Below are 13924 nucleotides of genomic sequence, written 5' to 3'. Positions count from 1 at the left end.
GAAGAGGCCGTCGCAGGATGGACACCTGTGGAAGTCAACATGCGCCGGGGAGGAACGTGACACCTGAAGATGACGCCTGAATGATGAAAAGACAGACGAGAAGAAGTTTGCATGCGTGGAATTACATGGCCGAAGCCAAACCCAGGAACACTGGTGAATTCGGCCCCATCGATGCGTAAAAGGGGACTGAGATGTGGTGCCAGAGGGCGGAGTCAGGGCAGCACATGCTCCCAGGGCCTCACCCGAGCGCGCCTCTAAATTTAAAGGGAAAGAAGGTTTTTAATGGTGAAAAAGGTTCCGTCTCCCGTCCCTTGGAAGGGACGCCCATGCAGTATGGAGGAAAGGGGACGGGACGTAAGAGTACCTGTTTGGAGGAGACCTTCATGGAGCGGACAACTCTGGCGACCTCCTACGGTGTGATAGGAGGAGGAGAGACAGTGTTATGCCTGCTCAGAGCATCCGCCAAACTGTTCTTTGCCCCAGTCAGATGAACTTCTGAGACAGAGATCTGGTTCTTCAGCAGACAGAACCATAGCTGCCCCATATCTCTGCAGAGGAGGAAGGAGCGCACGCCACCCTGCTTGTTGAGGTAGCGCATGGCCACCGTATTTGTCAGTCAAGATCCGGACATGCTTCCCCTTCAGAGACGGAGTGAATGCCTTCAGGGTCAACGGATGGCTCGCAACTTTAGCCTACTGATGTGCCACCAGGCTTCCATTGATGACCAAAGGATGCTCACCTGCAAGTCCTCGTAGTGAGCACCCTAAACCCTTCAGGGACGCATCCGTGATCACTTGAACCTCAGGCCATGAAGGCCAGAAGGGTTTCCCCCTAACAATTTGCTGCTGCTGGCCCACCAAGAAAGGTTGTTGACCACGGACCTGGACATTCTGAGGATGTTGTTCAAAGTTACGAGGTACTGGGACCACTGCCTTGCAGGAGCCACGCCAACAATCGCATTCGTAGTCTGGCCTCTGGCACTAGAAAAATACAAAAGGCCATGAGTTCTAAGAGGCGGAGGAAGGAAGTCACTGGTACGGTGGAGTGGTTCTGGAAAAGATGTACCACCTGCACAATACTGGCTACTCGCTCCCCCTGGGTGGAAAAGCCTTCCCTGCCCGAGTGGCCAGGACTGCCCCGATGAACGGGAGCTTCTGAGCTGGTGTCATGTTGGACTTCTGCAAGTTCAGGGAGAAGCCCAGCCCTGGAGTAGTGAGCAGGTGTCCCTGAGATGGGACAAGACCTGCTCCGCTGACCTCCCCCGGATTATCCAGTCAGCCATGCTGATCCTGCCCTCTGGAGCCTTCAGAAGTGTCCCGTAATCAACCTATGGGTGGACAAGTTCTGTCCAGGGCATCTGGCTGTGTGTCGGTCCACCTTCCGAGTTTCGGCTTGGAACTTCGCATATCTTAAATGTGAGGGGTAAGAGCAGCCTCCTACAGTTGCTGCACTCCATCTTACCACCCATTCACCTTCCGCTGGGCCCAGCACATTTCCTGTCCCAGCAGGAGGGCAGGGTCCTCCACCCTGCTCCTCAGAAGTTAGCCCTCGCAGCATGGCTCCTGAGCAGATCACCCTCAAGCAGCTGAACCTATCTCAGGCCAACCTGGAAATCATTCAGGGCACCAAGAGCAAGGCTACCAGGAGCCAATACAAGAGTAAATGGAGTAGATTCTATCACTATGCGAACTCGAAGGAGATCGACCTCCTTATGTGCACGCTGGACGATGTGCTCTCCTTCTCGGCGCACATTGTGCACTCAGGGGTGCAGGTGGACACTTGTCGCACCTATCTGGCAGCCATAGGGGCCTACAGAAATTCGTAGGTCTTCTCTTCCAACGCAATAATTAAGAAGCATTTGGCGGACTTGTCCAGGCTCTACCCGCCCATCAAGAAGCCACACCTAGTGGGGGACCTCAATGTGGTGTTGGGTGTCTTGGCACACAAACCTTTCAAGCCAATGGCGTCCGCGGACATCAAGTTGGTCACCATTAAGACAGCATTGCTAGTGGGACGCACCACCGCTCACAGAGTCAGCAAAATACATGCTCTGGTGGCCTCAGAGCCCTATACCATTTTCCACAGGGATAAAGTGGTCCTGCAAACTCACCCGGCATTCCTGCCTAAGGTACCCTCCGCGTTCCATCTGAACGAGGAAATAGTTTTGCCCACATTTTTCGCTAACCCAAAGGATGAGGCTCAGAGTGTCTTGCACTGTATGTCAGGCGCGGTGTGAAATTCTATCTGGACAGGACCAAGGGCTTCCGCAAGTAGGACACACCCTTTGTCACCTTTGGAGGATCCAGGCCAGGCTATCAAGCATTCAAGACTTCGATCGCTCGATGGATGGTTGCGGCCATCAAGGAGGTCTAAGAGGGGCAGCAGAAGCCGCTCGCTACCAGCTAACATGCACGCTCACGCAGTCAGGGCTAAGGCCACAGCCATCGCCTTCCAGCGGCAGGTCATGTGGCAAGTCATTAGCAGGGCAGCCACCTGGGTCACCCCTTCGGCATTACTGTTTGCACGCCAGTTCTAAGTTAGACGCGGCATTCAAACAGGTAGTTCTGAGGAACTTATTTGCTTAAGGAGGGTCTCCTCTCCACCATGGGGCTCCATTCAGTTGTAATCACCCATGCAGTATGGAGGAAAGGGGACGGGATGTAAGAGTAATTATAAGTTACTCACCACAGTGACTGATGTACTCTTAGTCCTTAGTCTCCTTTCCTTCATACGTCCCTCTACCCCCCCCCCTAATAATACTGGTGTCATTAGGCAATGTTAAATATTGTTGACGTGTCAATGGGGACTGAAAAGTGGCGCCGGAATCAGGGTAGCGCATGTAAAGTTAAAGGGGAAGGTTTTTCTGCTGAAAAAGGTTCAGTCTCAGTCCCTAGGAAGAGACGCCATGCAGTATGGAGGAAAGGGGACTTAGGGTCACTATGGTGAGTAACTTATAATTTCTACTCCCACAACTCACTGGTTGGGGGACAGCTGCCTGAGCATTGGCTCCAGTGCCAGGAGATTACCTGCAGGGGGGTTGTCTGCCCTTCTTAAGAAAACCTCTGGATAGACCCCCACCACCTCCTTGCCAGCCGGAACAGAAGCTCTTGGAAGAGTTGCAAGCACTGTTGAAGGGTGCTGTGGAAGAGGTACCGCCCGAGCAGAGAGAGTCGGGTTGGTATTCCTTTTATTTCTTGGTCCCAAGAAGGGAGGCGGTATCTGTCCCATCTTGGTCCTCGTGTCCTTGAACAAGTTGTTGAGGAAAACATAATTCAGGATGGGGACGTTGAGAGAGATTATCCACGCTCTCGAGATGCAGGACTGGCTGGTGTCCATAGATCTTCTGGACACTTACTTTTATGTGCCGATACATCAAAAGCATAGGAGGTTCCGGAGGTTCCTCATAGGGGACAAGCACTATCAGTTCAAGGTGCTTCCCTTTGGGAGGACCTCCGCTCCGCTCCAAGGTTCTTGGCTACGACGACGATCTGAAGAATGGTTGCAGGAGCCTTCCTTTTATCCAAAATGGTTGCCCCAGCCCACCAATGGAAAGTATCTGCCCCATTGAAACTGGCAAGAGCTGTCCAATCATGGAAAGCCTCTTGCTCCACATCTGCCAAGCAACAGAAATACCACTTATCAAAGTGTGGATTGGGACTAGACATTCACAGCCCCCTCGCCTGGCCAGATACTCGCACCGATTCTTTGCCTGGGAGAGGGCTTTCTATATATGGCTTTTCCGGACCTGAGAGTGCAGGAAAAAAACCAAAAGGACAGGGTAAAAATGCGTGGCATAACCATTTTTAGTATAGGATATTCAAAATAGCATTACAGTGTAAAATGCAAAAGTGCACGCTTTGAAAACAAAAACCACCGTAGAAAAATATCAGCTGCCACCATCACGTCTTGGATACATCATGAAAGTAACAAAACATTTCCTAAAAGGGAAACACAGTACCCCTCACATGCGTCATTGTAAGGTGATGTGTGCAGCTTAATAACAAAAAATCTTGCAAAAGGAGATTGGGTACCTCTACACTGGTAGTCTTGGGGAATGGTCAGTGCTCTCAAAGCAAAGCAAATTGTTTTACTTGCCTCCAAGCGTCAGGGCCTGAATCAAACAATAACATGCTTGGAAGAGTGTCTTGGTCTTCGCTGCGTGAGATGCCTGCCGCTGCCTGAGAGCGGTGGTCTTTGCTGCTGCCCGCTTCCATCGTGTCCAGTGGTCTCTTGTCATTGTGGGACTGTTCAGCAAGAATGAATGTAGTAACCCTGTGGGAGACTACACCAGCCTTGCCCTCTTGGCAATAGGTAACCCAACCTTTGGTACAGGCCTGTACTACACAAGTTGGTAGAGTGACTGAGCAGCCAGGCTTATCTCAAGAGGAGTCAATGTGAGATGTAGGGTTGTAACAGAGATTCACAGTGACATGCATTCAAATAACACTTATACCCAAGGTTTGTTGATTAAAATAATAAATAAACAGTCCATTTTAAAAAAGCCTTCTTTAGAAGGGAGCAATATGCAACACTAAAATACACTTCAAAAATACACTCCTTCAGTTCAATGAAGTATGTAGATACCCTTTTGGGATGGCACATAGACACTTTCTACACCCTGAGGTGATTTCAATAGTTAGGACACTGGACATTAATATATCACTTTTCACAATTAAATTGTAATACTGAAGTTATGGCAAAAAGGAAAAGGTTAGGGAAGGAATCTGTTTCTAAATTGAAGTATGGAACTTTGTGCGTCTCCAGCTGGTCTCACAAATAGACTTCTCCCAGATTTACAGATTTCCACCATCAAGGGAACCTGTTCTGGAGCATCTGCTGTGACAGCGACTGTAAGGACGCCCTTTGTTGCCTGTGTGCACAGGCAGTCACTGGAACTCGCCTTCCCCCAACCTGTAAGGCGTCCTGAAGGGGTCTGCATTGGTGGATTCTGCATTTCTTCTCTGGAAAAGATTGCATTTTGTATTTCCATTCAACCAGAAAAATCCTCGACCTTGCAACCCCTGGGGACCGTACACAGAAACAAACAGCCAAAGATAGAGGCCACAGTGACCCACAGAAAATCTACATTCATCTGCTAAAATAGGAGTCTGGTGGGTAAAGAAATGCCAGTGTGACTGTCGCCCCTGCCCTTGTCTGCCATGAGATAACATTGGCAACAAGTCCCTTTGTCTCCTCATTCCACTCCAGTCCAGTCGTCAAACCTGGGATGGGTATCCTGCTCCTGGGTTAGGCTTGGGTCTATAAGTACGTAAAAAACTGTTTAAAAAACTGTTACTACTGTTACTTTTGAGCACAAGGTTGCTTCAACTTAGGCTTGTGACTTCTTAAGTTAGGATATTGTCTTACGATCTGGTTCCCATAATTTAATGCATCTAATCATTGCTGATTAAGTTTTCTGATGTAGATTCAAACCTATGGTGACTATATATATATTTGCCTCAGAGTGTTGAGCAATAATACTACCTATTGGATACATTTTCCAGTGTGTTCATTACGCCTACAATAAATTACTTTTTATACTAAACTGTCTAAATTTAATTATTGTGTGCTTAACTGCATGGACTCATTGAGGGTCCACGGCCACATGCACACACTCCTGAGAATACGCCTCGACTGCTCTCCATTGTTACCTTAATTGGGTTTTGGCTAACCTTTCAGAGCTCCCTGTTCATCATAACTAGGGTGGCATCCTAACATCTGTCCACCCTGTCAGATTCTAAAACTCCATCTCAACAGTAATCCCAGTTTAAACTGCCAGCCACACTTCATCCCAATGGCACCTTTGTGGGTGCAGTCTGGCCCATGCATTTTGAAGACTCCTTTAGAAGTGCATCATTTTGATAAAAAAAATATTATTTCCCACCCTCTGATAGTGCATTGATCATTTTAACAATGTACCCCAAACCGCATCAGAATAGCAAGCAGAGCTGAAGGAAATATTGGTGCATCAAGACAAAAACCTGATGGAGCAAACCAATATTTGCCATCATCTCTGCAAATGAGCACAGGGTAATGGGTTGGGCTTAGACGAAGCACTGGTCACTCGATTAACGAGCACCTCAGAGAGAACATGGTCTAGAAGGACTGAGGGGCCCTAAAAAGTAGGAATAAGCTTTCTGGTATCTTTACTCTTACTGGGACAGAATCTGGCATCTGCCACTAGTAGAGCACACACTGGTAATCTTTGGCAATGACAACGGGTTGTTTGATTATCCCTGAATTCTAGTATGGCTCAATGTTTGCTACCACCAAAAGTAAAAATGTATTATATATGCCTCGTGACAGCTGCAACACTGAGAAACATTTACAGTTAAATATAAGAATGAAATAACAAACCTGGATTGAAGTTTTGAGAGAACTGCTGAGCAGCTGCAAACATGTTTGCGGAGGATTCAAGGAACTGCAAAAAAGAAAATCATCAATTACTAAAAATGTTTTATTGATCTATTGATTTAGATTTGCTGAAGCACCACTCTACCATGGTGAACATTCACTTTGTTAGGGTGTGTGTCTTGTGATTAAGGTATAAAGTGGGACTTTGCATAGCCATGTTATCGATTTGTGCCATTGGTTCTGGGTGAAAACCCCTGCTACAGAGGTTTATTAAAGTTCACTGCTTAAAGATTATTGTGGCAAAAGTGGCTTTAAGGCATGTTAAAATTGATGTTTTCTACACAGGGCTTTGTCATTTGTGGGGCTAACTTGGTGCTTGAAAATAAAACCTTCAATTTACTGCCCTGTACATGTACACTGATCAAGATTATTCTGAATTCCGTAGACACCCAACACATCATCTGCTTGGGATGAAGTACATGCAGCAGAGTGATCCAAAATTCAAGGGCTCGTAAAAAACAAAATGTCATCTCTCAATCACTTAAAGCCTTCCCTGATTACCAACAAAAGAATTGTGTCCATGGACAATCCTGACCTTTATCTACAAAACCCTAATAAAATGGCAGGGAACACAAAATAAAAATCTAGGGCCCTACAGGGCTTTACTATCCAAATCACAATAGCACTTGTGCTGTACCAAGGGCAAGAAGTTCAACCATATGGAATGTACGACCAGCACATTAACACAAGTAATTCAGAAAAGGCCAAAAATGCAACTACTTAAGCAGCCACGCAATGCTTACAAAGACTCTGGCAGTAGTAAAGCCTGCACAGCAGCCCTATGAAAAGCCTATGAACACCAAGGACCACATTAGCTAAAGTATGGCATGGGATATTGTTAGGGAATATTCCGCACTCTTAGACATTTTTGCTATGTGTGTTCTAGGCTATTTTTGTGTTTAATGTCTATGGGGTTTCTCTCACCTCCATAGGAACCATCTTTATTCACATGTTACACAGCACCCTCCATGCAGTGACACAGGGGTGTCGTAGCGACCCCCAAACATAGACTCCATACCCTGGGACTGACTACTGTCTCCCAGGGCATGTAAAGTCCCCATTGACTTTACTAGTCCATTTTTTGTGAACTAAACCAGTACAACCCATCTTACTATGGAGGTACTGGGAAGGGTTAATAGTTTTTCCCTTATGTTCATTTTCGAGAGGGTAACGTACAGTCCCTCTCTCAAAGGTTTCTGGCTGGTGACAGAGGTTACTACCGTAAATATTCGACCGCAAATATTTTCCTATGGGATTTTCCCATTGTTCGAGGCTACCACATTTTATGACAGCCTCTAACATACTGCGGGTGTATTTTAATATTAACTTTACTCTGGTAGGTTTTATTTGCCAGAACTTTAATATAACTTCTTTCTCGTGTCTTTCTCTACACTCCTAACCCAGGTCGGGGATCCTTTGTTCGTCCTTTTGGCGGGCTTCTGCCAAGAAGCCCTCCTTTCGGTGCCACTGAGTCCGGGGTGGGTCCATTGTGTGGGAGGGGGAGTAGGACCCCTGGACAGGGTTGCCTCAGCAACCCATGTCGCACTCTATCCCGATAGGCTGGAGGGTCTCCTGCCAAGATGACCACTCCAGTGTGTGAGTGACAGCTAGGCTGTATGAATGGGGCTCTTTTTGCATAAAAGCAGGGTCCTGAGGACTGGAAGAGCAAGACGTCGCCACGGGAACTAAGAAGCCGAAGAGGAGAGAAGCAACGACTGAACCACCGGTGAAACCCTGCTACAGCGTCTCACCACACAACAAGAGAAGATCTTCATCTGAAAGAGCCTTCTTCCCTTGAGCTGGTGGGGCCAACCAGTTTGCCAATCGCCTTCCCGGACCTGCCTTGGTCGAATCGCCAGTACCCTGTACTCGGAGGACGGATAGCCAGGCACCAGTCCACCCGGACCGCGATTTAAAGGAGCATACCTTTTATTAGTCGGGCAGCACCGCGGCTGGCTTCATCCCTGGGTAGTGCAGTAACTCTAACCTTCCTCCACGACGAGAGCCTCTCTTCCTCTGCTGGATCCCCCGAACTGCAGGAACTACCAGGAACAACCGCCACCACAGGAGCCACTTCTTTAATTTTAAAGGTACATTGTTCCGCCAGGCCGCCCTTTCTGCGTGGTAGAGCTAGAGATATTTTAAATCCATTACCTACCTGTTGGGTTGGCCACCCCTCTTTCAACATTGTTTTCACCTTCTGCATCCACCTTTTCAAATCGTTAACCAAAGATTTGACTGCAGCTACAAGAACATTTTGCTCCTGGGCCCTTGCCCTGTAACACTGACTCTGGCACAAGCCTACTGACTCTGGCTAAATTTGTTATAACTGCCTTCTCTAGATTGCTTCTAAACTAGAACTGTGTTGGCGCACCTACTTCTTATAACCACCCTTTTCTCCCCACTTTTAAACCTGGTGAAGTGCCATTTTACTCAGTTTTCATTTAAGTGTTTTCTATACTGATGTGCTGCCTTGCTTAAACTGGTTCACAAACTTATGGGAAGTGTTGCTAGGGTGTCTAAGAAGATATTTCTGCATAACTTGTGCTTTCCCTCCCTTGTGAGAAATTGCTAGAGTGCCATTTGTGTTTGGTTTTCACTGTGCCGTTTTGCTCAGTTTTCACTCTTGCTCAAACTTGTCTACAATTTAACTAGGGCGTTGTGTATAGTTTCTTTGACTGAATTTAACTTGCTTAATACTTGGAATAAATGTGCTTAACTAGAAGTATATCAAATCTATATATTCCTTTTTAATACAAAGCTTTGGTCAGTGTTTCCTTGTTCCATAGTACTAAAGGCCTATTGTGTAAACCCTGAATACTGCTCATTTCCCTCTTGAGATAAGTCTGGCTGCTCAGCCACAGCTACCAACTAAATCTTTGTGGTACAGAACGATACCAAAGGGGATTTATTGCTCTCACCTGTAGTCCTAATCTTCTGTAGTGCTCCATAAGGGAACTGCACAGGATTCTGCCTAACAGATATATTCTGCCCAAGAAGGAAACTGCATTTAGACATGTTGGGCCTAAAATCAATTCAGGGCACTGAACATAGAGATGAATGCCAAACTGAAAAGGCAGTATTTTCATTCAAATCTGACACGTATCATAATGCCGTTTCAAATAAAGAGAAACCCACTCCCTGATTGGGCCTTGCATGTAATTGACAAAGCCAACAAAAATCAAAGGTTTATTCTACCTGGAAACATGGCATTTGCAAACACAGAAACTGCAATCCTGGAAGTGGGTGCATGTTGCAGCTGAAATAATCAACACCAAGTCAGAATTTCCCTTGCCAAAACAATGTGAACATATGCTGATGGAAAAATTTACCTGGACGGCAAGACACAATCGTATTAAAAATATTCAAAGAAAGGTATTGGAACAGTCACCAACATCAGTTCTGTTTCAGGAGAAATGAAACCCTAGTTGCTGTTTTCAGAGAAATGACTGCAGTTTCTATTCAGAAAAATCAGGCAGTGACCAAGAAGGAATTTAATTGGGGCCTGTGCTCTGAGATACGCAACAAGATGACCATAGCCCTGAGAGAATAAAGGCTGATGGGTTAATTGCAGGCCCAAGCCATCAGAGCAGCAGAGACTGGAGCAGATGAAATTAAACTCAATTGTGAAATGAAAGTCAGGATCTGCATATATGTTTGAATATTCCCATTATTTTAAATGAAGAATCATACTTTTTTTCATTTTCTCAAGAATCAAATGTCACACCATAATGGTTGAAGTATAACTAAAAAGCTGCTGAACAGGCCTATTTGTCGAAGTAACTTGTATCATAATTCGACCTTGGGGACAAGAGTTACAACCCAAAATGTGTTTTTTACTCTCCAGAAAATGTCACAAAGGCGAGATTCGGGGTAGTGTTGACTTGATAAATTAGATATCTGGGTAGAAAGTTTCACTTTCAGAAGTATTATAATTTGTGGATAAATCCCCAAAAACACCCATTAGAATCCAAAACATCGTACCGAGACCGGACACACCTCAAAAGAGCCGGCAGGATGAGTAGAATTCAAACATATATATATATATATATATATATATATATATTGTTAGGGTTCTTTGTAAGATGCACACCTTTGCCATGTAGTGACTTTGTAGGTGAATAATAGAAAAGTGTAAAATGAAAACTCCAGTGGGTGGATTCTTCCCTCCCATAATTTCAACTACATAACTCTAGGAGCCTATGAACAGAGCAGAGAGGGGCTGGGCTTGGGGGTGTAGAGGTCCAATTAAAATTCAGGGCTAATAAGCTTGCACCACTTAATTTACAGTTTTTGGCGCTGTGGTTTTGAGGTTAAAATGTGGATGCACAAGCCAGAGAAGAATTTCTGCCGAATTAACATTGCCTGGGAGACAGGAATTGGGAAAGGCTATAGCTGGCTGGGACCCGTACAATGAGAGCCAAATAGAGGGATGAATGCTGGAGGTTCCCCTGACTGAATCTGGAGAGGCTGTCTAGACAAACCTCTGTGTCTCCCGCATGTCTTTCCCGAGCACCAAACCCAGAGATCCAATGTGAGTAATTGACCAACAGAACTAAGTGTGTTGAGGATCTGTTTGAGTGAATACCTTCCCATTAATTAGTGGGTGGAGGCAAACTGAGTAGACCCTTAACATTTTACAAAATAATGATTTAATTAATTCCCCTATAGCCAAATGACACGGGGTGATTTTGTCGAAGTTCGAAATTAACAACATCGCTCCCGGTGTGAAGAAATATAATTGAATTGAATGTTTATTTGTATATAGCCTATACACAATGTGTTTCAAAGCGCTTAAAACACACTCATAGTCTGTTAATATTAATTGGGTACACCCATTCTATTTTTGCCAACCCCAAAATCCACTAAAGGGAAGGGGTGTCCTTGTAAAAGGGAAATTCCTAACTGTTCACCATTCCTCCGAGCTTTCCTTTAAGCACAGGGGTGCTGATTGTGATTGAATGTCTGTTTTTCTGATGTGGCAGAAAGGTGTCTTGCTAAATGAAACATCCACCATGTTTGTGGGCATACATTCTGAAAGGGGGCTATTCCTCCCTGGAATTGATTCATTTTAAACTAATCACTCAGCCAAAAAAGCTTCGGGAATGCATGGAGTATGCGCTTCTTGGTAGGTGATGAACTTCCAATGAGCAACCCCAGGGTGCTATTTGGGATGGGGAAGGAGGGTGCGAAAGACCAGCACAAGGGCAGATGGGTCTCTCGCAGACTGCACCAACCCCATGGTGTGGCTTGGCGCCCTCTCAAATGCAGGCCAGGTGCACCTGCACTAACAGACTCTATGGCATGATAGATAACAGGTATCGAATGACACAGCCAAGCTGTTCCGAGGGCTCTATGTACTGCCCATGACGGTCTGTTCAAAGTGATGGGATAAACTATGCCAAGAAGAGCTGACACGGAGTCGGACTGTGGACCCTGGTGGTTGGCAAACACAACGCCAAGATCAGGGGTGCTGGGGAATAGATCTAAATGGAGAAATCTGTTGGTGGAAGGTACCCATTAGAATGATCATTATTACTGCAAGTTTACAAATGAGAATGTGTAGGATACGAGACGATCAGTTGTGGAGAGGTGAAGGAAAGCAGCTGAGGCCAAGGTCAGACCACTAAAACATGGCCCGAGATAAATTCTATATGAGCTGGAGAAAATGATAACGGCAAAGCTTGTTCTCATCACCCACCAAAAGATAACGTGAACGAAGGGTGATGCACAGGAAACCTGCAACTGAGGTTGGGCAAAAAGTCAAAGGCAAGGGAAGACCTGCAAACAGGTGCATGCGCTGGCATGAATTTGCAACAGCCAAGTGGCTACGTTGTCACATCACGCCTGGGTAGGTTTAATAAAGCTAAATGTCTAACTGCTTAGTGGCTTGGTTGTAAATTAACAGATAATCATACAGCGTCACTGAACAGTAACGCAAATTTGTTATGCATGAATCAGAATGCTTGGAGTTTAAAGGTGAAAGGCAGGGAGCCATGTCTCTTACCTTCGAAGTAGCCTGGAGTGGCTATTTGATACAAAAACAGTGACTGACATTTTTATTGTGAGACCCATTCCTTTTACAAATAAGCAAGCAAGGATACTGTGAAGAATCATTGATGATTCCTCCCAGAAACCTGGCCTGGGACCCTTCCCATGTGTCCAGGGAAAGGCAGAAGCTTCCCGACCATGGGGGCGGTGTACTGCGGGAGGATCACATGGGGGTGGGGAGAAACAGGCCAGGAAGACTGGGACCCCCCACCCCCGTTTATCTTTTCCAATAATCCCACACTTTGATAGCTGTTTGCCAAACTACAGAAGTTAGAAAATCTAATTTTGTTGTAAATGACTACAAATCCTATAATCCCACAAGCACTGGGATGAGGAAGAGGACTGAAGAGCTGTGTTGTAGCAGTAGTCGGGCAATTAAGCCTAACAGCCCACACCTGAAGGAACCTGGGAGGCATAAGTGCAGGCAATTAGAAGGAGCTGGAACTCTGAATGGAGTGCATGCAGTAGTAGCAGAGGCAGAGAGAAGAAAGTGAGAACCAGAGGGATGCTGGAACGTGGATACAGCAGATTTCACCTGTTCTGAGATGGTCCTGTTCCTACAAACTCTGAAATGCAGAGGCTGCACAGTGGAAGTCGTGCAGGAAGACTGCCTTTCCCCATGTGAGCCTGATCGCAGTGGCTGCTGTGCAGGAAACGTGACTGAAACTGAGGAGGGGAGCAGTTCTCAAGCCGTGGGTGTCAGGCGTGAGAGGGTCTCCTTAATCAAGTGGCTGAGCCGGAGACACCTACAGCGATGAAGGGTGTCATTCCCAAGTGAGCCAGAAGCAGTAGAAGTTGTGCAACACACAGAAAGAGCATCACAGAAGCCGAGTCAAACCTGGCGTTCTGCATCCTTGCGTGAGCACTGCTGGCAACAGTGTCCAGCTTAATTGTTAACTTGTGTAGAAGCAGAAGCGAACAGAAGTTTTTCATTGAAGTTTCTAAACAAGGGGACAATAGAAAGTAGCACTTGTGTATGAAAACCATTGTTAAAACCTTAAGCTATGAAGAAGTGTCAGTGTGTCTCTCATTTGACCTTACCTAAGTTACAAGTGTTCAAGTGATACCCAAAGCCAAAAGTGGCATCAAGGCTTCTGGGTAATTATGTGGATTAACAGTTGGCAAAGTCGTTAAGGCAAAGTTGGGGAAGGGAAACCTTGTTGCTTATACAAAATAGTACAGTTGTTGTGGTTGCAGACAGACGAGAGGCAAAGAGGTTTCAGATATTCAGAGGAAGAGTGCCTTGCCTATTTGAAGATGTTGCAGTACAAATGAAGTTGAATACTAGGGGGGAAAGGAGAATGATGTCCTCATGGTAAACTCTAGTAGAAGTGAAGTAGTTTAAGTAGAAGCAGCGGCACTGTGAAGTCACCCTGACAAATATATCAATTGTGAATTCTAATCTCATGAAGATATAAAAACTATTAACCAGAACTGATGTTTCATTAACATTTAAAGA

General features: G+C 45.8%; 1 protein-coding gene across 3 annotated transcripts in view; it reads right to left on the bottom strand.

The window, feature by feature from the left end:
- Positions 1-13924, bottom strand: part of MDN1 (midasin AAA ATPase 1) — a 2688524-nt gene that overhangs the window by 19753 nt on the left and 2654847 nt on the right. For all 3 annotated transcript variants that reach the window (XM_069606482.1, XM_069606484.1, XM_069606483.1), the window contains exon 100: positions 6358-6421. In XM_069606482.1, the coding sequence (XP_069462583.1) occupies positions 6358-6421 (64 nt within the window). The remainder of the gene's footprint in view (positions 1-6357; positions 6422-13924) is intronic.

Source organism: Ambystoma mexicanum, chromosome 4p (assembly GCF_040938575.1).
Source record: "Ambystoma mexicanum isolate Mex_15411 chromosome 4p, UKY_AmexF1_1, whole genome shotgun sequence".
Lineage (NCBI taxonomy): Eukaryota > Metazoa > Chordata > Amphibia > Caudata > Ambystomatidae > Ambystoma > Ambystoma mexicanum.
The sequence above is the reverse complement of the archived record's forward strand: the minus strand, read 5'-3'. Positions and strand labels throughout refer to the sequence as shown.